Source organism: Leptidea sinapis, chromosome 35, assembly GCF_905404315.1.
Source record: "Leptidea sinapis chromosome 35, ilLepSina1.1, whole genome shotgun sequence".
NCBI lineage: Eukaryota > Metazoa > Arthropoda > Insecta > Lepidoptera > Pieridae > Leptidea > Leptidea sinapis.
Genome location: NC_066299.1, coordinates 6,189,618 through 6,215,735, shown reverse-complemented (window position 1 = coordinate 6,215,735; position 26,118 = coordinate 6,189,618). Strand labels below are relative to the sequence as shown.

General features: G+C 35.6%; 1 protein-coding gene across 1 annotated transcript; it reads right to left on the bottom strand.

Moving 5' to 3' along the window:
• Nucleotides 1–24,211: 24,211 nt before the first annotated feature.
• Nucleotides 24,212–24,847, bottom strand: LOC126975406 (UDP-N-acetylglucosamine transferase subunit ALG14 homolog). The gene has a single exon (XM_050823295.1). It carries the CDS (start codon nt 24,833–24,835, stop codon nt 24,212–24,214), a length of 624 nt encoding a protein of 207 aa, XP_050679252.1. The 5' UTR covers nt 24,836–24,847.
• Nucleotides 24,848–26,118: the final 1,271 nt, after the last annotated feature.

Below are 26,118 nucleotides of genomic sequence, written 5' to 3'. Positions count from 1 at the left end.
TAACAAATTAATTCGGGTCAGCTAGTATTTAATAAGATAAAAAAAAATATATGTTGTCTTGGAACATTTACTAAAGCAAACCACTATAATATTTATTACCATCACGAAGTCACCATAAATATTATTATGTGAGGGCTTGGATCAAACAAATAATATATCTTACTTATTGTTTTATTTACCTCTGTGTTTCTGAAACACTACGAGAAATGAGCGATACAAATCCCTATTTTTCGTACAAGATAAGAAATATTCATACAAATACAGAGAGAAGATTCATAAATAGGTTTTGTTATAAATTATTGTCTTTTTATTTATTACTTATAGAAAATCATATACAATAGATAAAATCTTAGTACTTTGACAACTCAATGGTTTTTTAAAAGACATTGTTATGGCGACATGATTAATTTACATAAACATTTTTTTTCCTGATCTTAGATAATACAACCGTCTAGATAGAGCCTCTTGCTGCAAGACAACCGATGCAAACAGGCCAGGTTTATTATTTTAGTGTGCGTGAATAAGCTACGTCTTTCACTCGCGATTTGTTTGACTCTTTGTTAGTGTGCGTGCATTGCTCAAAATAGAGGTTAAGAGTAAACCTCAATTTTTTCGACGTTTTCACATTTGTCACAGTCTGACATCCTGACGCATAAATGATCGAAGTTCCTGATATTATTTTCACCAAGTTACGAATACACATTGCGTCCTCTTAAAATTTGAAATACCACTACTACAATAAAATGCATTTATTTTCTCAAAAATTGAATACTTTTTATATCAATTATTAAAAATAAAGTGTGTGTGTACTTATGTATGCACGCAAGGAGTTATACTTCTTTGGCCTAACGAAGCAAAAATCATTAAAATTATTTATTCCTCGTGCTATTCTACGTTTTTAGAAAGAACAATTTTGCAAAGATGGCTTTGAAAATTAATTAATAAATAATGATTACGGCTCTATGGGCTTGAACCCTTTGCCTGTCCTAATAATAGACGAAGAAACCAAAAAAATAACGAATGACACAAACGTCAGAAAATTTTAGAAACCAACTTCACCTGTTACTTTTGTATTACAGTGATGCGCGCGCATCTTAAAATTTCACTCTCATAATTTTTTCATAACGCGCCTAAAGAAGTGTAACTTCATAAGGCACGCGGGGAGAGAAAAAAATTACCCTAGAAACTCTCCCAGTGTTGTTTTTGCCTAAAATGAAGTAAATGTATAACTAACCCAGTATTCTTAGATTAATAGTCATATCAAATATTTTATTATATAAATTCTTAGATCTCCTTTCTACTATACTAACTCTCTAGACCTGACTAGGTGGCTTAACGAGAATCGAGTTTAAATTTATAGACCATAAAATGTTTCAACAAGCTGTGGGTCGGGACAATAGAAGTTAGTTACTGGTGGTCCCAATGTAACAGATGTGCTGTGATTGTTCACGGATTTATTGATCTAAAATTATATTTTACATTCAGTTTACATGTACTTAGAATTAATACATTGATAACAAGTGCTGACCTTGCAATCTCATTGTATCAATTCTCATCTATACATATAAATAAAATTGGAGTATCTGTTTGTAATATTGAGAAAACCGTTTTTTACTACATGTATATGAATATGTATACGGTACATACAACAAAATAACATTTTTAATAATTTTTATCAGTCTGTCTGTCAGTGTGTTCCGGCTAATCTCTGAAATGGCTGGACCGATTTTGACAGGACTTTTGTTGGCAGGTAGCTGATGTAATAAGGAGTAACTCAGGCTACGTTTATTTTAGAAAAAAAAAATTTTAGAAAAATAAAGTAATCTTGCAATGTCCAAGAAACGGTCTAACTTTAAAAATAATATAATAATAATTAATATGCCCTGCCTATTACAAATGCAGTGTCGCTCAGGATTATTGCAAATGCCTAAAATTCTGAGCGGCACTACAACTGCGCTCGTCACCTTGAGACGTAAGTTATCAAGTCTCATTTGCCCAGTAATTTCACTATTAACGGCGCCAAAAAACGCTATAATATATATAAGCAGTAATATATACTTACTTGCATATACTAAAACCTTCTCCGAAACGCGCTGCATCTTATGGTAAAAGTATTATCTCGCTCAGTTCAGTAATTTTCGCAGTTATACTGTGAAGGAAAAATACGGCCCTCCATTTATTAGTTTTTTATCCTATTATAAAAAGTAATAAAAGTTTTTTTATATAACATTCAACGGTCAACTTCTTTTAATATTACAAATATAATTAATGAATATGTTGAACCAATGCTAAGGCTATCATGCAGAGCGTTCCGGATTTGATTCCCGCTGGAAAAATTAAATATTTTTCGTGTTTAAATATGTTTTGCTAGCATATTCTGGTAGGATATTTGATTACTGTACAAAATCTTACTGATTATCATCAAAATCTGTAATAATTTTTAATTTTTAGCCAGTTTATGCTCGTACCGATGCATTAGTATCTATATATATATATAAAAGAAAGTCGTGTTAGTTATTCAAGTTGACCGGTTGGTGTGTTTGTTTCGAGTTACTTAGTTAGCTTATTGTGCCGATATTATCATTAACAATGTCACGACCAAGACGATCAAATCATTCCCGACAAAGCAGCTCGTAAAACGGATCGGCTGGCAATACGAAATCGTCCAGTAAAACCTCAGAGATCAACAACTTATAGATAATTTTCGACGCAGAAGAAGAAGTTTATGAAGTACTAATTTGAATCGAGCAGCGTTTCGATACGATTGCAGTACTTATACTGTACTGTAGTACTGCTTGCATACTAGCTTTCGCATTGGGCCAATGGACGTTGTTTGCGAGTATTCTGCGGAGAAACGCAAGACTAGTGATGCAATGTTCTAGAAAACACTGAACAATACAGTATTTGTTTCCAAATGACCACATTTGGGGCAGACATCTAAGAACGAGTATTTAATCCGACATTCAAGGTATTTATTTATTTACATACTTACACACAATACAGTAAAAGAATAACATACGTACTATACTTATTCCTATTTATTGTGTATGCTAATTCTAAAAAAAGTATTTATAATTTTAAATTTTAATCTTTTGATATTGTAGATATAAGGAGAGATTCACGATCGTATTCGATCACTGCAACCTCTCGAAGATGCACAGCTTAAATTTTTACAATTATACTTCATGGGCAACATGGACAAATAACTTGATCGATGTCAAGAGATCAATGCAGCAATGATAATAGCAATTCTTCAGATCTGCAGCAAGTACTTAATGAACATTTTGCATGACGAGTTAGCCCGCAAATCTTTAATTTCCGATCCGTCTCGCATTCGCCCTGACCATTCAAATCTTAAGGCCAATCTTTGAAAGTTTGTGGTATGAATCAAGACAATCCATTTCCGAAGTTCAATCAATATATATAAGAGATTTCCACGTATTCCACTCATCACGATATCTCTGGAATCACTAGAGCTAAAGACTTGAAATTTGGTAGGAATATTCTTTTCACCGAGTAGAGGTCAGCTAAGAACGGATTTTCCAAAATTCCATCTGCAAGAGTTTTTTTTTATTATGAACAGAACAACGTCTGTCGGGTCAGCTAGTTTTATATAATAGCTAACCCGGCAAACGTTGTATCGCCATATACTAAAAAAAACATTGTAATAATAATTAGGGGTTATAAAAAATAGATTAAGACCTAGTCACAGAAGTACTTTAAATATTGTGACTGTTCATTGTCAGTACATTTATGAAAATTTAATATACGTTCACAAAAATCGTCACCTTTTTGTTTTAATAGTGATTTTCATTATTATAACACTAAAAATAATGGATTGCTTGTGGCTAATTCTAGTAGGCTTCATAAGATACATAATAGCTTTAAGGGTAAATGTATACACTTTTATAATAAAGTACCAGCCACTGTTCAGGCATTATCTATAAATACATTTAAATGTTTTATTAAAAAATGGCTCTGTCGTAAATCCAACTACCTACTCCATAGTGATCGGACAGCCTGGGACTAGATTATGATTTTTTTATAACAATAGCAATGGTAGTACAATATTGTATATTTTTATTTAGCATAAAAAGAATGCTAGGAGAGTTCCTTGCGCCGCAGAGTTTCTTTTCTCCGCCTCTCTCAGAGCGGCATTTGTTTCCGAAGCGGTAGTAGTATCTAGTATATTAGAAAAGACATCAAAAAATAAATGCCTTTTATACGTTTCGGAGTAGTATGGCAATTAACATTGTGACACGAGAATTTTCTATATAATAATATACCACATTTTTTAACAGATATTGAACATAGCATATTTATACGTAATTTAACAAGATAATACGTTTTTACTGTCAGATAAATCAGAACTGAATACCAAAAAAGTAAGGACCAAGGAAAATTAATTACCCTTAAGACAATTTCAACGTCCAATGAAAGTAAATGGAAGATCTATGGGGCGTGTTAGTTGAATTACTGTCAGATCAATGCAGCTACGGCTGCGAGGAATATAGTAGCATGATTAATTTTCAACCGACTTCCAAATCTGGATGAAGTTTTCTTGTTTTTTTTTTTGAATGTTTATTACCTCATGTCTCCTGCGCTTATGGGCCGGTATCATTTGGTTTTGTATGAGAGGGTTTTATTATGCAGGGAAAAATTTAACTTGAGGGTGTAATCTATGAGGCAATGAGGAGTTAAATTTCATAAAAATCAAGTATTTGTTTACAGAGTGCTGCAAATATGTGCGAAGGGAACGATAGCTGGTCTATGCGTCAACTCGTGAACGGGTGCAGGTAGACCTGTTGTAGTTACTAAATCGATATAGTTTATTGTTAAAACTCCTAAAGTTTTATCACTACATGCCGGGACATATTATATAGTAGAAATATTGAATGTTGAACGTAGCTCTTGAATTGAGTAGCGAAATGTGCATTTTCTTAAATGCTAAACATTTCACCGCCGTAAAGACTTGTCATTTACACACGCACGACCTTATCTGAAACTAGGCTAAACTTTGAATATAGTGCAGTGCGCAAACGTATTCTAAGCTCTTAAGTATAGGCAAAGAGCTCAGAATAAATCTAGGTCTTATATAAGAACCTCTTTAGCAAATCCTCGTGACTTAGACACACTCTTGCCTTTTTAGTAGTATTTTCAAAGTTTAAAAGGTTGCGTCCTTTTTTATTTTAATTTATGATGAATCGTGTCTTGATGAAAATAATATAAGGAATAATGCTGTCTATGTTAAGTAGGTAATACAAATTCCGTTTGTATTTGAATAAAAATATTTAAATTTGAATTAAAACGGAACGTAAACGCAAAAACTTATTTTTATACCTATGAAGTTTATATACTTGATAATTAAAAACAAAAACTTATAAGGAATCTTATTTATGAATCTTCTCTATGTTTATTTTTTTTATTGAAAAGGAAGGCAAAAGTTTTTTTTTTGAGAGGAGGAAATACGCTTACGTATTTACGCCCCGTAACGGGGCGTAATATGTCGGACTCGAGTGTCCGCGTAAGCGGACATCCCATACCGACTAAAACCTCCTCTGTGCTGTTAGCAGCCCTGGCTTTCACAGCGAAGTAGGACGTGGGCCGTGGAGGCCGCAAAGACTACGCAACAACAGTCGCGGGGCGTCTCCTAAGGAGACTCGAACCTCAGACCGGCTGTGTGCTTGTGGGAAGGAGAGAGAATGGAAATGAAGATGAAATGAAAATGAAAGATGAAAAGGTGATAAGAACACACTCGCCGGCGAGTGTGGTAATGTTTTGTGTAATGTATGTAAGTGTGTATGTATGTGTTTATGATTGCATGTATGTGTGTTTGTATGTATGTACGTAGTGTAAATGTTTGTGTGCATGTATGTTTGTGTTTGTGTCTGTTTGTGGCGTGTGTTTGTGATTGTGTAAGTGGTGTATGTCAGTCCGTCAGTCAGTCCGTGTGTGAGTGAGTGTAGTGAAGCGATTACAGGAGGAGGACTAACGTCTCGTCGGGTATCAAAACAATGTGTGGTGTATCTAGGGTGCGGGCCGCTGGCCATCGTCAGAGCGATGAGTGCCAGTGGTTTGCGGTGGTTGACCGCGCCTACGCCTGCGAAGGCGGTGTGTGCGTGTCTGTGTCGGTGTTTGTGTGGGTGTCGCGTACGCGATGGTGATGTCGTCATCCGGGTCTACCGTTACGTGTCTGGGACGTCTTATTGGGTTGAGACTATGGTGAAGGGTGGTGTACCCGCATGCCTTCCTAACCAAGATGTTGGGATGGTTAGGCGCCTTGTCAAAGTCGCGAGATCTCTTTAAAGTGTTGAGCTATCGTCGGAAGCTCTAGGTCGCGGTGAAGGTCAACGTTTCGGATGAACCACGGGGCTCCGGTTGCCATGCGCGTGAATTTATTTTGAACTACTTGCAAACGACGTAAGTAGCTCGGTCGGGTGTGTGCGAAAACGACGCTTGCGTATGGCAGTATGGGCCGTACGATGGTTTTGTACAGCGTCACTTTGTGTTTGAGCGGGAGTTTGCTTCCCCCACACACAAGTGGATAAAGGCGACTGAGGACAAATCGGGCTCTATTGCATACCGTATCAATATGTTTCTTGAAGTTCATATTGCTGTTGAACGTGACTCCTAAGTATTTGTAATCCTGAAGGATTAGTATTACACACCCATATCGTGGGTGAACCCACGATATGGGTGTTTCATACAATTTAATGACGTCGGTCAGTCGTTTTTTAGCGCGGATGCTATTCGCGTTACCGAAGAGTACCGCTGCACTCTTGGTGGGGTTCACTTCAATCCGCCATTTTCTGAACCAGTTGCCTAGTTCATCGACGGCGGCTTGAAGCACTTTAATGTTCCTGCTCAAGGTTGAGCGGTTCAATAGAGCGGAGCCAAAGTAGAGTGCCGTATCGTCAGCGTACTGAGCGAGCTGGACACTCGGAAACTTGGGAATGTCGCTCGTGAAGAGCGAGAAAAGAGTGGGAGAGAGGACTGAACCCTGTGGCACGCCAGACCTGATGGGTCTGGGTGATGATAGGGTGCCCTCTACTCGATATCGGAAGGAGCGACCAGTAAGGTAGGCTCGTATGATGCGCACGAGCCTGTCTGGCACTCCCAATTGATACAGCTTGAATACTAAGCCGTTGTGCCATACCTTGTCGAATGCCTTCGCGACATCGAAAAACACGGCTGCCGTGGTAGCGTGAAGTTGACGCCGTACGAGAATGTACTCGGTGAGTCGGTGAGTCTGCTGGGGACACAAGTGAGCGGTTCTGAATCCGAACTGTATGTCGGGTATCAGGTTGAGCTCCGCGATGTAATGATGTAATGATGTAGCTATTCGGATTAGCTTTAGGTTTATTGGGTTTTGGGATACCGATAACAATGGAATCCTTCCATTGTTCGGGGAACGCGCTGTTAGACAATAGAATATTAAAAATGGTAACCAATAAAGTAATAAGAGTCGAGGGTAGGATTTTAAGAACCCTATTGTTTATAGTGTCGGGCCCCGGGGCCTTCTTGGAGTTAAGCTCCTTAATGATTAGCTTCACCTCTTCGTAAGAGGTGGGTTTTATTACATCGCCTGAAGGGCTCAGAGCGGAGCGACGTTCAGTTTCACGATCAACTTCGTCAACGTGTGTCGGGTCGGCTGCGGAAGACAAGCGAGCGTACGGTCACCTAATTAAGTGATCACCGTCGACCACACTCTCTTGCAACACAAGACGAATCACAAGAGTGGCCTTATAGAAAAGTGTACGCGCTTATCACTACCTACATATTATAAAACTCAAAAACCACTGCATCGATTTTCATGCTGTTTTCACCAGTGGATAGCGTGGTTCTTTAGGAAGGCCTTCGTATATAATTTGTAAATTTTTTGTTTAATTAACGATATTTGTTGGAGGTGTCGGAGAAAATAAGCAATCTGGGCGCCTTCTTTGAAAACATATATATGAAAACGAAAAAAATTCTCAAAAAATCTCAAAAGTCACTCTCTACCTAGAATAGGAAATTCTTTATAATTATATTGTATAAACAGGTAAGGATTTATTTATTTTACAAAGAATGATATAGAGTTGATATTATTTATTAGAAAATAAACACTTACACTTTTTACAGGTCAAGTTATTCTTGCCCATTCTTATATAAAAAACAAAGCCAGTTGTTCTCTTAGTTAAAGTTCTTCTGGCTCATTAATAATTGTAAGCACTCGTTAAAGTTCTGTTTTACGATAACTTTCTAGAATGTTCGTGTGCTATGGGTTACACGATGTTTGACAGTTAGAGTAGTTTAACACAAAAGTAAAGAACAGGACGGTTGTTTTCTATAAACATCACAAATTTAAATATTAGTTAAAGTGTTAAAGCAAGAGAGTTCAAGTTCATCGTTTTAAATATTATCTAAACTTATAGTTGTAATCTCTTTTGGAGCGTTTATCATGTACAGAAAATGAAAACATTCAAGGACGCCTCACCAACATGCCAATGAATTTATTTTATGTATTTTTTAAATTGTTTATGCACATTAAAGTAACAATAGGTTTTCCACTGTTTCGATAAAAACACGAACTTTAAACAAGATCATGAAACAGTATTAAATAAAAATTAATACCTATAATATTCAGTATTTTTATATATAGCGTAGCGATACAATGAATAAATGATACAAAAAACATAATCATAAAAAAAAATATTCAAAATGAAAAAAACCTTTTTCACCTAAATAAATCAATTTTCCATAATATAATTTCGGAACAACCTGTAAGAAATCTAGTATCCGCGCGCACTGCGCACACCTACTTCGTTGCTCCTTATGCGACCACGTAAGGGTGATTAAACTTAAAAATATAAAAAACTTAACGATTAAGTACTTTTATAATAAACTTTTTTAAAGTGACCCGTTTTTTTATTTTAATTAATTTTTAAATCAGCCCCAGCGTTATTTGAAATATCCTAAGATTAAGGATTATATCATTTAAATACCGCACTACCTAAGAACAAGAGGTTTTTATTACGGCAACTATTAGATGATTGTGTGCGTGGCATCTTGACACTCAATGGCATCTTTCGAATTTTATAACATACGCTTCGTGTTATTTAACATTCAAATTGATAAAATACAAAATACTTACTGATGATATGTGATCCCAGTGTCTTTCTTACTTCTTGTAGTATTATTTTTACAAAGTTTTATTACGCAATTTTAGTTTCAATTATTAGCAAAGTTTAACAGAACATGTGGAACGTCAACGTCACACATTGTTCGAGACTGGCTTGAGTACGCCCACTTGGGCGTAGTAGTCGTTGCCGCAGTTTGCGACTATGCCTGCGGTAACTAGTTGAACCGCAGCGGAGACCAATCCTTAATAAATAACCTTCATTTGTTTGGCAGTAAGAGACAGATCGCATACCGCCGGGCATAGATAACAAATTAATTCGGGTCAGCTAGTATTTAATAAGATAAAAAAAAATATATGTTGTCTTGGAACATTTACTAAAGCAAACCACTATAATATTTATTACCATCACGAAGTCACCATAAATATTATTATGTGAGGGCTTGGATCAAACAAATAATATTTCTTACTTATTGTTTTATTTACCTCTGTGTTTCTGAAACTCTACGAGAAATGAGCGATACAAATCCCTATTTTTCGTACAAGATAAGAAATATTCATACAAATACAGAGAGAAGGTTCATAAATTGGATTTGTTATAAATTTTTGTCTTTTTATTTATTACTTATAGAAAATCATATACAATAGATAAAATCTTAGTACTTTGACAACTCAATGGTTTTTTAAAAGACATTGTTATGGCAACATGATTAATTTATATAAACATTTTTTTCCTGATCTTAGTTAATATTTAGATAGAGCCTCTTGCTGCAAGACAACCGATGAAAACAGGCCAGGTTTATTATTTGAGTGTGCGTGAATAAGCTACGTCTTTCACTCGCGATTTGTTTCACTCTGTGTGAGTGTGCGTTGCTCAAAATAGAGGTTAAGAGTCAACCTCAATTTTTTCTACGTTTACACAGCTGTCACAGTCTGACATCCTGACGCATAAATGATCGAAGTTCCTGATATTATTTTCACCAAGTTACGAATACATATTGCGTCCTCTTAAAATTTGAAATACCACTACTACAATTAAATGCATTTATTTTCTCAAAAATTGAATATTTTTATATCAATTATTAAAAATAAAGTGTGTGTGTACTTATGTATGCACGCAAGAAGTTATACTTCTTTGGCCTAACGAAGCAGAAATCATTAAAATTATTTATTCCTCGTGCTATTCTACGTTTTTAGAAAGAACAATTTTGTAAAAATCTTGCAAAGATGGCTTTGAAAATTAATTAATAAATAATGATTACGGCTCTATGGGCTTGAACCCTTTGCCTGTCCTAATAATGGACGAAGAAACCAAAAAAATAACGAATGACGCAAACGTCAGTAAATTTTAGGAACCAACTTCACCCTGTTACTTTTGTATTACAGTGATATATCGCGTATCTTATAATTTCACTCTCATCATTTTTTCATAACGCCCCTAAAGAAGTATAACTTCAAAAGGCACGCGGGGAGAGAAAAAAATTACCCTAGAAACTCTCCCAGTGTTGTTTTTGCCTAAAATGAACTAAATGTATAACTAACCCAGTATTCTTAGATTAATAGTTATATAAAATATTTTATTATATAAATTCTTAGAGCTCCTTTCTACTATACTAACTCTCTAGACCTGACTGGATGGCTTAACGAGAATCGAGTTTAAATTTATAGACCATAAAATGTTTCAACAAGCTGTGGGTCGGGACAATAGAAGTTAGTTACTGGTGGTCCCAATGTAACAGATGTGCTGTGATTGTTCACGGATTTATTGATCTAAAATTATATTTTACATTCAGTTTACATGTACTTAGAATTAATACATTGATAACAAGTGCTGACCTTGCAATCTCATTGTATCAATTCTCATCTATACATATAAATAAAATTGGAGTATCTGTTTGTAATATTGAGAAAACCGTTTTTTACTACATGTATATGAATATGTATACGGTACATACAACAAAATAACATTTTTAATAATTTTTATCTGTCTGTCTGTCAGTGTGTTCCGGCTAATCTCTGAAATGGCTGGACCAATTTTGACAGGACTTTTGTTGGCAGGTAGCTGATGTAATAAGGAGTAACTCAGGCTACGTTTATTTTAGAAAAAAAATTTTTAGAAAAATAAAGTTATCTTGCAATGTCCAAGAAACGGTCTAACTTTAAAAATAATATAATAATAATATGCCCTGCCCATTACAATGCAGTGTCGCTCAGGATTATTGCAAATGCCTAAAATTCTGAGCGGCACTACAACTGCGCTCGTCACCTTGAGACGTAAGTTATCAAGTCTATTAACGGCGCCAAAAAACGCTATAATATATATAAGCAGTAATATATACTTACTTGCATATACTAAAACCTTCTCCGAAACGTGCTGCATGTTATGGTAAAAGTATTATCTCGCTCAGTTCAGTAATTTTCGCAGTTATACTGTGAAGGAAAAATACGGCCCTCCATTAATTAGTTTTTTATCCTATTATAAAAAGTAATAAAAGTTTTTTTATATAACATTCAACGGTCAATTTCTTTTAATATTACAAATATAATTAATGAATATGTTGAACCAATGCTAAGGCTATCATGCAGAGCGTTCCGGATTTGATTCCCGCTGGAAAAATTAAATATTTTTCGTGTGCATGTTTTGCTAGCATATTCTGGTAGGATGTTTGATTACTGTACAAAATCTTACTGATTATCATCAAAATCTGTAATAATTTTTAATTTTTAGCCAGTTTATGCTCGTACCGATGCATTAGTATCTATCTATATATATATATAAAAGAAAGTCGTGTTAGTTACACTATTTATAACTCAAGAACGGCTTTACCGATATGGCTGAAAATTGGTGAGGAGATAGCTTAGAACCAGGAGACGGACATAGGATATAATAAGTCATAAAATATCAAAAAATTACGAAAAAATATTATTATAAAAAAAAATATTTTCTGATACATTTTGTACAGATTGACATTTTGATGACATCTCGAGAATAGAAAGAATTCAATAAAGTTTTTTGTTAGTTTCACGCTACATGAGTTATAAAATACAACTGACAGTGCACGTCATGTTATTCAATTTGTCCGGTTGGTGTGTTTGTTTCGAGTTTCTAGTAGCTTATTGTGCCGATATTATCATTAACAATGCCACGACCAAGACGATCAAATCATTCCCGACAAAGCAGCTCGTAAAACGGATCGGCTGGCAATACGAAATCGTCCAGTAAAACCTCAGAGATCAACAACTTATAGATAATTTTCGACGCACAAGAAGAAGTTTATGAAGTACTAATTTGAATCGAGCAGCGTTTCGATACGATTGCAGTACTTATACTGTACTGTAGTACTGCTTGCATACTAGCTTTCGCATTGGGCCAATGGACGTTGTTTGCGAGTATTCTGCGGAGAAACCCAAGACTAGTGATGCAATGTTCTAGAAAACACTTAAAAATACAATATTTGTTTCCAAATGACCACATTTGGGGCAGACATCTAAGAACGAGTATTTAATCCGACATTCAAGGTATTTATTTATTTACATACTTACACACAATACAGTAAAAGAATAACATACGTACTATACTTATTCCTATGTATTGTGTATGAATTCTAAAAAAAGTGTTTATAATTTTAAATTTTAATCTTTTGATATTGTAGATATAAGGAGAGATTCACGATCGTATTCGATCACTGCAACCTCTCGAAGATGCACAGCTTAAATTTTTACAATTATACTTCATGGGCAACATGGACAAATAACTTGATCGATGTCAAGAGATCAATGCAGCAATGATAATAGCAATTCTTCAGATCTGCAGCAAGTACTTAATGAACATTTTGCATGACGAGTTAGCCCGCAAATCTTTAATTTCCGATCCGTCTCGCATTCGCCCTGACCATTCAAATCTTAAGGCCAATCTTTGAAAGTTTGTGGTATGAATCAAGACAACCCATTTCCGAAGTTCAATCTATATATATATATATAAGAGATTTTCACGTATTCCACTCATCACGTTATCTCTGGAACCACTAGAGCTAAAGACTTGAAATTTGGTAGGAATATTCTTTTCACCGAGTAGAGGTCAGCTAAGAACGGATTTTCCTAAATTCCATCTGCAAGAATTTTTTTTATTATGAACAGAACAACGTCTGTCGGGTCAGCTAGTTTTATATAATAGCTAACCCGGCAAACGTTGTATCGCCATATACTAAAGAAAACATTGTAATAATAATTAGGAGTTATAAAAAATAGATTAAGACCTATTCACAGAAGTACTTTAAATATTATGACTGTTCATTGTCAGTACATTTATGAAAATTTAATATACGTTCACAAAAATCGTCACCTTATTGCTTTTAATAGTGATTTTCATTATTATAACACTAAAAATAAGGGATTGCTGGTGGCTAATTCTAGTAGGCTTCATAAGATACATAATAGCTTTAAGGGTAAATGTATGCACTTTTATAATAAAGTACCAGCCACTGTTCAGGCATTATCTATAAATACATTTAAATGTTTTATTAAAAAATGGCTCTGTCGTAAATCCAAGTACCTACTCCACAGTGATCGGACAGCCTGGGACTAGATTATGATTTTTTTATAACAATAGCAATGTTAGTACAATATTGTATATTTTTATTTAGCAAAAAAAGAATGCTGGGAGAGTTCCTTGCGCCGCAGAGTTTCTCTTCTCCGCCTCTCTCAGAGCGGCATTTGTTTCCGAAGCGGTAGTAGTATCTAGTATATTAGAAAAGACATCAAAAAATAAATGCCTTTTATACGTTTCGGAGTAGTATGCCAATTAACATTGTGACACGAGAATTTTCTATATAATAATATACCACATTTTTAACAGATATTGAACATAACATATTTATACGTAATTTAACAAGATAATACGTTTTTACTGTCAGATAAATCAGAACTGAATACCAAAAAAGTAAGGACCAAGGAAAATTAATTACCCTTAAGACAATTTCAACGTCCAATGAAAGTAAATGGAAGATCTATGGGGCGTGTTAGTTGAATTACTGTCAGATCAATGCAGCTACGGCTGCGAGGAATATAGTAGCATGATTAATTTTCAACCGACTTCCAAATCTGGACGAAGTTTTCTTGTTTTTTTGTTTGGATGTTTATTACCTCATGTCTCCTGCGCTTATGGGCCGATATGATTTGGTTTTGTATGAAAAGGTTTATTATGCAGGGAAAAATTTAACTTGAGGATGTAACCTATGAGGCAATGAGGAGTTAAATTTCATAAAAATCAAGTATTTGTTTACAGAGTGCTGCAAATATGTGCGAAGGGAACGATAGCTGGTCTATGCGTCAACTCGTGAACGGGTGCAGGTAGACCTGTTGTAGTTACTAAATCGATATAGTTTATTGTTAAAACTTCTAAAGTTTTATGACTACATGCCGGGACATATTATATAGTAGAAATATTGAATGTTTAACGTAGCTCTTGAATTGAGTAGCGAAATGTGCATTTTCTTAAATGCTAAACATTTCACCGCCGTAAAGACTTGTCATTTACACACGCACGACCTTATCTGAAACTAGGCTAAACTTTGAATATAGTGCAGTGCGCAAACGTATTCTAAGCTCTTAAGTATAGGCAAAGAGCTCAGAATAAATCTAGGTCTTATATAAGAACCTCTTTAGCAAATCCTCGTGACTTAGACACACTCTTGCCTTTTTAGTAGTATTTTCAAAGTTTAAAAGGTTGCGTCCTTTTTTATTTTAATTTATGATGAATAGTGTCTTGATGAAAATAATATAAGGAATAATGTTGTCTATGTTAAGTAGGTAATACAAATTCCGTTTGTATTTGAATAAAAATATTTAAATTTGAATTAAAACGGAACGTAAACGCAAAAACTTATTTTTATGCCTATGAAGTTTATATACTTGATAATTAAAAAGAAAAACTTATAAGGAATCTAATTTATGAATCTTCTCTATGTTTATTTTTTTTATTGAAAAGGAAGACAAACGATTTTTTTTTTTTGAGAGGAGCAAATACGGTTACGTATTTACGCCCCGTAACGGGGCGTAATATGTCGGACTCGATTGTCCGCGTAAGCGGACACCCCATACCGACTAAAACCTCCTCTGTGCTGTTAGCAGCCCTGGCTTTCACAGCGAAGTAGGACGTGGGCCGTGGAGGCCGCAAAGACTACGCAACAACAGTCGCGGGGCGTCTCTTAAGGAGACTCGAACCTCAGACCGGCTGTGTGCTTGTGGGAAGGAGAGAGAATGAAAATGAAGATGAAATGAAAATGAAAGATGAAAAGGTGATAAGAACACACTCGCCGGCGAGTGTGGTGATGTTTTGTGTAATGTATGTAAGTGTGTATGTATGTGTTTATGATTGCATGTATGTGTGTTTGTATGTATGTACGTAGTGTAAATGTTTGTGTGCATGTATGTTTGTGTTTGTGTCTGTTTGTGACGTGTGTTTGTGATTGTGTAAGTGGTGTATGTCAGTCCGTCAGTCAGTCCGTGTGTGAGTGAGTGTAGTGAAGCGATTACAGGACGAGGACTAACGTCTCGTCGGGTATCAAAACAATGTGTGGTGTATCTAGGGTGCGGGCCGGTGGCCATCGTCAGAGCGACGAGTGCCAGTGGTTTGCGGTGGTTGACCGCGCCTACGCCTGCGAAGGCGGTGTGTGCGTGTCTGTGTCGGTGTTTGTGTGGGTGTCGCGTTCGCAATGGTGATGTCGTCATCCGGGTCTACCGTTACGTGTCTGGGACGTCTTATTGGGTTGAGACTATGGTGAAGGGTGGTGTACCCGCATGCCTTCCTAACCAAGATGTTGGGATGGTTAGGCGCCTTGTCAAAGTCGCGAGATCTCTTTAAAGTGTTGAGCTATCGTCGGAAGCTCTAGGTCGCGGTGAAGGTCAACGTTTCGGATGAACCACGGGGCTCCGGTTGCCATGCGCGTGAATTTATTTTGAACTACTTGCAAACGACGTAAGTAGCTCGGTCGGGTGTGCGCGAAAACGACGCTTGCGTATGACAGTATAGGCCGTACGATGGTTTTGTACAGCGTCACTTTGTGTTTGAGCGGAAGTTTGCTTCGCCCACACACAAGTGGATAAAGGCGACTGAGGACAAATCGGGCTCTATTGCATACCGTATCAATATGTTTCTTGAAGTTCATATTGCTGTTGAACGTGACTCCTAAGTATTTGTAATCCTGAAGGATTAGTATTACACACCCATATCGTGGGTGAACCCACGATATGGGTGTTTCATACAATTTAATGACGTCGGTCAGTCGTTTTTTAGCGCGGATGCTATTCGCGTTACCGAAGAGTACCGCTGCACTCTTGGTGGGGTTCACTTCAATCCGCCATTTTCTGAACCAGTTGCCTAGTTCATCGACGGCGGCTTGAAGCACTTTAATGTTCCTGCTCAAGGTTGAGCGGTTCAATAGAGCGGAGCCAAAGTAGAGTGCCGTATCGTCAGCGTACTGAGCGAGCTGGACACTCGGAAACTTGGGAATGTCGCTCGTGAAGAGCGAGAAAAGAGTGGGAGAGAGGACTGAACCCTGTGGCACGCCAGACCTGATGGGTCTGGGTGATGATAGGGTGCCCTCTACTCGATATCGGAAGGAGCGATCAGTAAGGTAGGCTCGTATGATGCGCACGAGCCTGTCTGGCACTCCCAATTGATACAGCTTGAATACTAAGCCGTTGTGCCATACCTTGTCGAATGCCTTCGCGACATCGAAAAACACGGCTGCCGTGGTAGCGTGAAGTTGACGCCGTACGAGAATGTACTCGGTGAGTCGGTGAGCCTGCTGGGGACACGAGTGAGCGGTTTTGAATCCGAACTGTATGTCGGGTATTAGGTTGAGCTCCGCGATGTAATGATTAAGACGCGCGAGAATTAATCTTTCGTAAAGTTTCCCGATCGAGTTAATTAAGCTAATAGGCCTATAGCTACTCGGATTAACTTTAGGTTTATTGGGTTTTGGGATACCGATAACAATGGAATCCTTCCATTGTTCGGGGAACGCGCTATTAGACAATAGAATATTAAAAATGGTAACCAATAAAGTAATAAGAGTCGAGGGTAGGATCTTAAGAACCCTATTGTTTATAGTGTCGGGCCCCGAGGCCTTCTTGGAGTTAAGCTCCTTAATGATTAGCTTCACCTCTTCGTAAGAGGTGGGTTTTATTACATCGCCTGAAGGGCTCAGAGCGGAGCGACGTTCAACTTCACGATCAACTTCGTCAACGTGTGTCGGGTCGGCTGCGGAAGACAAACGAGCGTACGGTCACCTAATTAAGTGATCACCGTTGACCACACTCTCTTGCAACACAAGACGAATCACAAGAGTGGCCTTATAGAAAAGTGTACGCGCTTATCACTACCTACATAATATAAAACTCAAAAACTACTGCATCGATTTTCATGCTGTTTTCACCAGTGGATAGCGTGGTTCTTTAGGAAGGCCTTCGTATATAATTTGTAATTTTTTTGTTTAATTAACGATATTAGTACGAGGTGTCGGAGAAAATAAGCAATCTGGGCGCCTTCTATGAAAACATATATATATGTCATATATACAACATATATAGGTCTACAGAAAAGTCTTAAGGATAACATAGGTACTATAACCAATTTAAAACTTTAAAATATTGGAAATCATAAAGCGATAATGTAAAAGCTATTTACACAAATACGATATTTTATCCTTATCATTTTTTTACTACTTAATATTATAAAGTAATTCAGAAATATGTATTTGTTTCATATTTAATTCATTAACATTAATTATACAATTGGAATGGCTACATTATTCCCGAAAACTTATATCATTTTTTTCTATTAATAGAACAGCGCCTGTCGCGTCATCTAGTAATATATTATATAATATAAAATAGTTATATATATTATATATTACTATTTTATATAGTACTTAACTAGCTGAGATGGTTTGGACATGTCGAGAGAATGAATGAAGAACGATTGTTAGTTTGAGTGTTAGAAGGGGAAGACCTAGGCAGACGTTTCAAGATCAAATCAGGGACGTCTTGGAAAAAGGCCAGGTCAAGAGTACCCTAAACTGAAGAGCATGTATGAAAGGAATAATGAAAGTGGACGAAGCGAAACAAGGATCGTAGCAAGTGGAAAGAAGTGGTCTCTGCCTACCCCTACGGGAAAGAGGCGTGATTATATGTATGTATGTTAACTTGCGGCAATAATAGGGATATATATCGCTCATTTCTTCTAGTTTTCCAGACCCACGTAAGTAAATAAAAGAAGCTGTGAGAAATATTATTTTATTAATTTTAATAATAATATTTATGATAGCAAATATGGTGACTTTTTGCTGAAAATAAATATATACTGGTTTGCTTTAGTAAATGTTCCAAGATAAGATATTATTATATTTTAATGTAGGATGTAACCCTTAGCCGTTACGAGACTGAATAATTCAGAGCAGTTAAAAATACACAGTACATACTAAGGGCTCGTTAAGTCATCGCGGTTGGTTTTGCGATTGAATATTATATTACTTCCATGCCCTTACGTGACCCATTTGGTGTAGGTACCAACCAACTCATTAAAATATATCATCTTCTAAATTTTATATGATAATTAATGACAATTGTGGTTTTTATTTTTTTTAAACGACTCCAAAAAAGGAGGAGGTTCGCAATTCGACTGTATTTTTTTATGTTTGTTACCTTAGAACTTTCAACTCGGTGTATCGATTTTGGTGATTCTTTTTATAATTTGAAAGCTGGAGCTTCCCGTCTAGTTCCATTTTCAATGTACTTACATATATTGTTATGTTTGGAGTCGGTGTCAGCCAAGGTAGGTTCGTAACTGCATACGTATTATAGGTGAGATGTGCTTGTGTCTCACGCGCGACGTGACGAGGCGAGATACGAGAGCGCGGCCGCGGCATGAGGACATCGATTCTAAAATTAACAATAATTGTAACCACAACATACCTAATGTTGTAACAATTTGATTGACTTTTAGGTAGTCTAATATTATTCATTTCATTTTACATAAGAGAACTCTAAAAATAAGTTGATTATTAAGTTGTAGAAGAATATGCAACTTTGTACTTTTTAGTGCTGTTTTGAAATAGTTTTTTGAACTCGGTTGCTTTTTGTTTTTTGTTCATTTCAATTGCGTGTAAAGTGAGACGCACTCGTTATTTTTTTTCTTTATTTTCCTTCAGCATTATATATCTATGTATCTACTGATTATCATATCATGTTTTTATTACTTTTTGATGATCTTGATTTAAATTTAAATCTGCGTTTTTATCGTAACAGTATTAAACGTAACCAAATTAATCGTATAACAACCAGTTTTAAATTGAATTAATTTTGGCACAATCCCTTAAGCCTTCAAATGTATGCTTAGGATGTACAATGTCAACCAAATAAAAAGTGTGTTTTTTATGCAAATTTAGTCTCCTGTATAAATAAAAGAAAACTCACGAGTTCTGGAAAAGGTTAACAAATTGTCGCAATGAGCAATTCAAATATCCGTTTATTATTCTATTCCAACATTTTCCATATTTAAATATTTCTATAATACGATATTTTTTATTTAATTATTTTACTATTGTTAGTTGTATACAACTTTTGAACAACTCTGTGTAAATTGGGCTAAAACATTCTTTAATGACGTTTTATTTATAATATACCAGTGGGAGACTCCTTTGCACAGGATGCCGGCTAGATTATGGGTACAACATCCGCGCCTATTTCTACCGTGAAGCAGTAATGTGTAAACATTACTGTGTCTCGGTCTGAAGGGCGTCGTAGATAGTGAAATTACAGGGCAAATGAGATTTAACATCTTATGTCTCAAGGTGACGAGCGCAATTGTAGTGCCGCTCAAAATTTTTGGGGTTTTCATGAATCCTGAGCGGAAGTGCATTCATCAGCTTAACGTCCTGTTCGTCTCGTCTCGTATTTTCATAAAAAATACACTATAAAAATCGACGAAATAGAATTAATATTATGATAGAGAAATGAAATTTCAACGCTTGTATTCCTCACAACTTTCCGAGAAATCCTAATAATAAAATAATATTATTGACACACTATTACTCCAATTATCTCGCCCCCAAGGAGCCAGAACCTGTACTATGGGTGCAAGCCAACTATAATATATTCGATATACATACTTAAACATACATAATTACATATTATAAACATCCTTGACTCGGAAACAAAGATCTATCTTCATCATATAAATGTTAGCACCAACCGGGATTCGAACCCGAGACTTCTAGCTCAGTGGGCAGAACAAAACACATTGATATTGATTAAATTTTCTTTTATCCCACAGTAGAACGAACCTGGGTTTAAATTTGGTCGGTAATAGAACTAAACGTTGTTTAAACAAACAAAAAACACAACCGAATTAAAAAAATCTATTAAAAAACAATAGATATAATATGCACTAAAAAGTGAAAAAAAAAAAATTACGTATTTTTATACAATCTAATAAATGTAATTAATTAATCTAATTATAGTTAAAATTATTGTTATTTTTGGCCTCGGTGTCAACCACGGTAGGCTTGTACATAGTTGGTTGTGGGTGATACCATAATGTCAGGGGAAGTTCAATTATGTCTTTTCTTAAGAACTTTAGAGACCTGAACTCAAAAACCTCTGTGAAAGAAGGCTGTGTGCTTCTCGAGAAGAAAATTCTTTATAATGTAAAATTGTCAAAATCGCGAAAAAAGTAGCAGTGGGTTGGGACCAGGTTTGGCGAGAGCAAAGAATGTCAGAGCGTATCTCAATGTGGTTCTCCAGTTTTAGCGGTGTCACGAGCTATCTGAGGTCTTGTGCTCATCATGAAGAAAAAATGGTGACGATCTGTATATGAATCATGGCTTTCTCAAGGCAATATTCTTAATCGTTCTGCAAAGTTCAGTTAAATAGACATCTGCTGTTTTTTCTTTTAGCAGCTCTGTGAAAGCTTTAGTGAATTATATAATTAAGTGACTACCAGCCATTAACGATAAATTTTCTATGAGTAAGATTCGTTTGAGGGCATTGTTGTGACGTTTGAACTAGATTCGGCCATTGCGATGTCGCTTGCTATTATCATATAGAATCTACTTTTCATAACATTTCACAATTTGCCTTCAAAATGCCTTCATTTCAAAATGTACATTACAAAGAAATAAAGGAGCAAAGCAAGCTTCAATGCGTGTTTCTCTCTGTAAGTCAGTAAAATCATAGGGCACCCATTTATCAACCAATATGGCTATGGTAACATTAAATCATGCCGCTTATTTCTTGGTACATAAAACGTATGTTTTTTTTTATGGAATAGCAGGACAAACGAGCGTACGGGCCACCTGGTGTTAAGTGATCACCGCCGCCCACATTCTCTTGCAACACCAGAGGAATCACAAGAGCGTTGCCGGCCTTTAAGGAAGGTGTACGCGCTTTTTTTGAAGGTACCCATGTCGTATGGTCCCGGAAACACCGCACAAGGAAGCTCATTCCACAGCTTTGTAGTACGTGGAAGAAAGCTCCTTGAAAACCGCACTGTGGAGGACCGCCACACATCCGGATAGTGGGGATGATATCCTAACTTGTGGCGTGTCGTGCGAGGGTGGAAAACGTATGTGTTGTAAAGGTTACTATAACATAAATAACTTTCTCAATGATACCACTGATTGGGAATCACCGCCCTCAGGCCATTAAATAATAAGTTTATCTGTACGATATTACTTTGTTAACATATTTTTTTATGGAAAAAAAACCCGCTGAGTATGTTGCGCCCATTCTTCTCAGGTCTGAGGCATTATTTTTGGAATGGGTGGTAGTTTTTGACTTTCAATAAGTTATGTCACATCCTATTTTGTATAATAATAATATTTTAATTTGAATCGGCTTCTACCGTCGAATTCAATTCATCATTATATGCTCGAGTGTCTGGTTGCCTTTGGTTCATTCATCAAGTCAAAGCTTCCTGGAAACGATTATAACAAAACGTATAGTGCGTTTGTTAGCCGTATCCTCTCACAACACAACACTGGCGTAGCGCGCTGTTTCTACTGGGTTAGTTCCTCGTTCGAACTAGTATTTAAAATAAAGTTACTTTTATAGTTTCCATCTTTACTTATAAAGCTGAATGTGAAAACAATCGATAGTCAAACAATCACATGTTGCACATTTTGAAATCGAGAATGTTGTAGCAACCATGTGAAAAAGTTTCACTTAGAAATCTTGCACCAAAAAGGTTTCCTATTAACACAAAGTAGCACAGTACAATTTAACGATAATTTCATAATTAAACCTCTAATAATTAAAAGCTTGTACATCAAAATGAAGAAATCTTTAAAATTTTTATACGTGTACGAAACCACTTAAATATTTTTGGTTTAAAGCAATGTCTTTTCTTGTGGACCACTAAAGAAATTACATTATAAATCTTATCCAAGCTGGAGTAAAATTAGCTGAACGCAATATATTATGTGAGAAGCTTAAAATTTCCTGGCAGAGCACCAAATTCTAGACTTGAATCACTATTTTCAAATGTGAACTTTTAATTTGATTTTTGAATTGTCTATTATACTCTCGAAGTGTATGGGACTGGGAGTGGGAATGGTATAGTAAATACAGCAAAATACCTAAAGGAGACATGAGACTTGTCAGTCTCTCGCTGAAAATTCTTTTAGTTTTGACAATCAGGGGCGCGAGTTATTAGTTTTAGTAAAATAAGGTTATGATGAACAGTTGAATGGTTAAGTGCAAAAGATGCTCTTTAAACACTAATGTTTAATATATTTAGTGCAGAATGCCTTGATATCATACGATAGGTTTGCGAAGCAACGACGGCAAACCTAACGTATGATTTCAAGTCATTCTTCAAATTAAATGAATGCAGAAGAAAACTTTAGATGTAGAGTGTGTAACTGAATAGTTATAGTAATAATTTAATTATTTCTCAACAAATAATTTTGAAAGCATAAGAAGCAAAAACTATAAGGTATTATGACTCAATTATGTTATTTTTACTGTAAAATATTCTTGCCTAACATTAAAATTATCTGGGACAATAACTGTGAAACATAATAATAAAGTAAATATATTTTTTATAAGTTGTATTTAGTTTTCACTTCGAAAGTATAATAGACAATTCAAAAATCAAATTAAAAGTTCACATTTGAAAATAGTGATTCTAGTCTAGAATTTGGTGCTCTGCCAGGAAATTTTAAGCTTCTCACATAATATATTGTGTTCAGCTAATTTTACTCCAGCTTGGATAAGATTTATAATGTAATTTCTTTAGTGGTCCACAAGAAAAGACATTGCTTTCAACCTAAAATATTTTAGTGGTTTCGTACACGTTTAAATTTTTTAAAGATTTCTTCATTTTGATGTACAAGCTCTTAATTATTAGAGGTTTAAGTATTAAATTATCGTTAAAGTGTACTGGGCTACTTTGTGTTAATAGGAAACCTTTTTGGTGCAAAATTTGTGAGTGAAACTTTTTCACATGGTTGCTACAACATTCTCGATTTCAAAATGTGCAACATGTGATTGTTTGACTATCGAATGTTTTCACATTCAGCTTTAAAAGTAAAGATGGAAACAATAAAAGTAAGTTTTTTTTTAAATACTAGTTCGAACGAGGAACTAACCCACTAGAAATAGCGCGCTACGTCAGTGTTGTGTTGTGAGAGGATACGGCTAACAAACGCACTATACGTTTTGTTATAATCGCTTCCAGGAAACTTTGACTTGATGAATGAACTCGAGGCCACAAAATATGTTTACAAAGTAATATCGTACAAGTAAACTTATTATTTAATAGCCTGAGGGCGGTCGCTCCATTCTCAATCTGTGGAATCATTAAGAAAGTCATTTATGTTATAATATTATGTTAGTGACCCATTTACATAAAACTGTTAAATTGAAAAGGTTGTTAAATGGGTGTCCTATGATTTAGCTGACCTACAGAGAGAGACCTCTGACATTCTTTGTTCTCGCCAAACCTGGTCCCAACCCACTACTACTATTTTCGCGATTTGGACAATTTTACATTATAAAGAATTTTCTTCTCGAGATGCACACAGCCTTCTTTCACAGAGGTTGTTGAGTCCAGTTAAGTTGTGGCCACTGGACTACAAAAATATCGGCTATAAATTGTAGTATCTTCCCAGACAATGATAAAGTTCTTACCCTACAAAGACTTTCAATAAACACTATTCTGCAATCCAGAATGCAAAAACATCTCATTAAAAAAACAACAAAACAAATTGGAATGCATGTTCCAGGGCCATTGCAGATTATAACATCAGGTTTAAATCTAAATATTGGTAGAACACAGTACAAAATAGCATGGAGGGTGCTGAAAATCGATGTCATATATGGCTGATGTACATTTCTACTTTTTGGAATCTTGCAGATTTGATAGTCTTTTGTATCCTTTTCAGTAAAGATTATTTTAGTTTCACTATTATTGTCAGAGTCAGCCATCATGTAAAGCCTTGGGCTGTATTTGTTAAAATTCATTTGAGCTACAATTTTTAATAGCTCGGTAGTGTGACCTCCCGATCCAATGCAAAGTATAACTTTTAATGATCTCTTTTCGACAGTAAGTCTGTTCTGCTGAGCGTATATTTTAATTAAAATATAAAGTACTCTCATCAACAAAGTGCCAAAACTTGTAATAATTGTTAAAAGCACTAAATTATTCAAATCCATATCCGAAATGTTCCAAAGGTACAAACTTTCTGAATAACACTCAGTCACTCAAGAATTTTCTCAAACAGCCTAGCGAAACTCTAAGAACAAGCGATTGTATCAGATCAGAATACAGATTGTATGAAACCTGCAGTGATTTGTGTTTTGACATAAGTTTGAAATAGTAGTAATAAGTAATTAGTAATCAGAAGTAGTCGATTGGCGACGAAGTATAATCCGCCTAAGTTTGAAAGCGAACAGTTACATAATATAACGTAGTGGATTTCGGCTATCTCCATTTTTACAAAGTTATAGCCGTCATCTGTCAAATGTCAATCTATCAATGACTGCACCTTTCATACAATCGAGTGATAGGTTGAGCCCTATGATTTTAATAAAATAAAACCTAAATTACTTTTTTTTTCTTGTTCCTTTCCTATTTCTTAACTAGATTATTTATAAATCCATCAACTTAACACGGGACCTGGCTCGAATGACAGTTCTAGGAAGTACGGCTACTGTCAGCAAGAAAAACTCAACAAAAGCGGTTTATAACATCAAGTAGGCCAGTAAAAAAAGAAAATTTTCGAATAAATTTTTTTGTATGGCGTGACTCAGCATAAAATCACCTAATGCTGCCAGATCCGGGTGGAGCTCTTGAAAAAAGTTTTTGGCCAATATCTCGGAAACTATAAATAAAACAATAATGGGTTTTATAAATCTTAGGGCAAAAGTTTTAAACTCCATTATTCTATAAAATAAAATTTTTCATCTTTTATATAATTTGGAGTAAATTTTTCAAATCCTGAAAACTTTTTGTAAAACTTACTGTTTACGGTTTATGGCCCATTTAATGAACCGGTTTTTCTATTTCCGCCAATATCCCGAATATATTGGAAATCAAGATAAACTGTTTTTTACCCTTAAAAACACCCCCCCCCCCTTTCCACTTCCCGACCTCAGATCGCCCGTAATTTTTTTTTCCTTTCATTTTTGTTATATTCTCTTCCTTTTCCAATGGGTTTCATCCTTAATTTAATTAATTAACTTAATTATTAACTTAACTTAACTTAATTATTATTTTTTTTCATTTATTTATTTCTTTTTTTGGTCGATAATTGTTCTGTGTAATAATTGGTCCGAGAACGCGACTTAAATAGCTACCAAAAGAAAATAAACGCTTTCCCTTCTGCCAAAGAGGATATAAATTCTACCTACATAATACCTGGCAGCTGTTGTCTGCCCTTCTAACGTAATAATAAATATACCCACCGCGCCGGTCAACATAACTCGGTCGGGCGTTA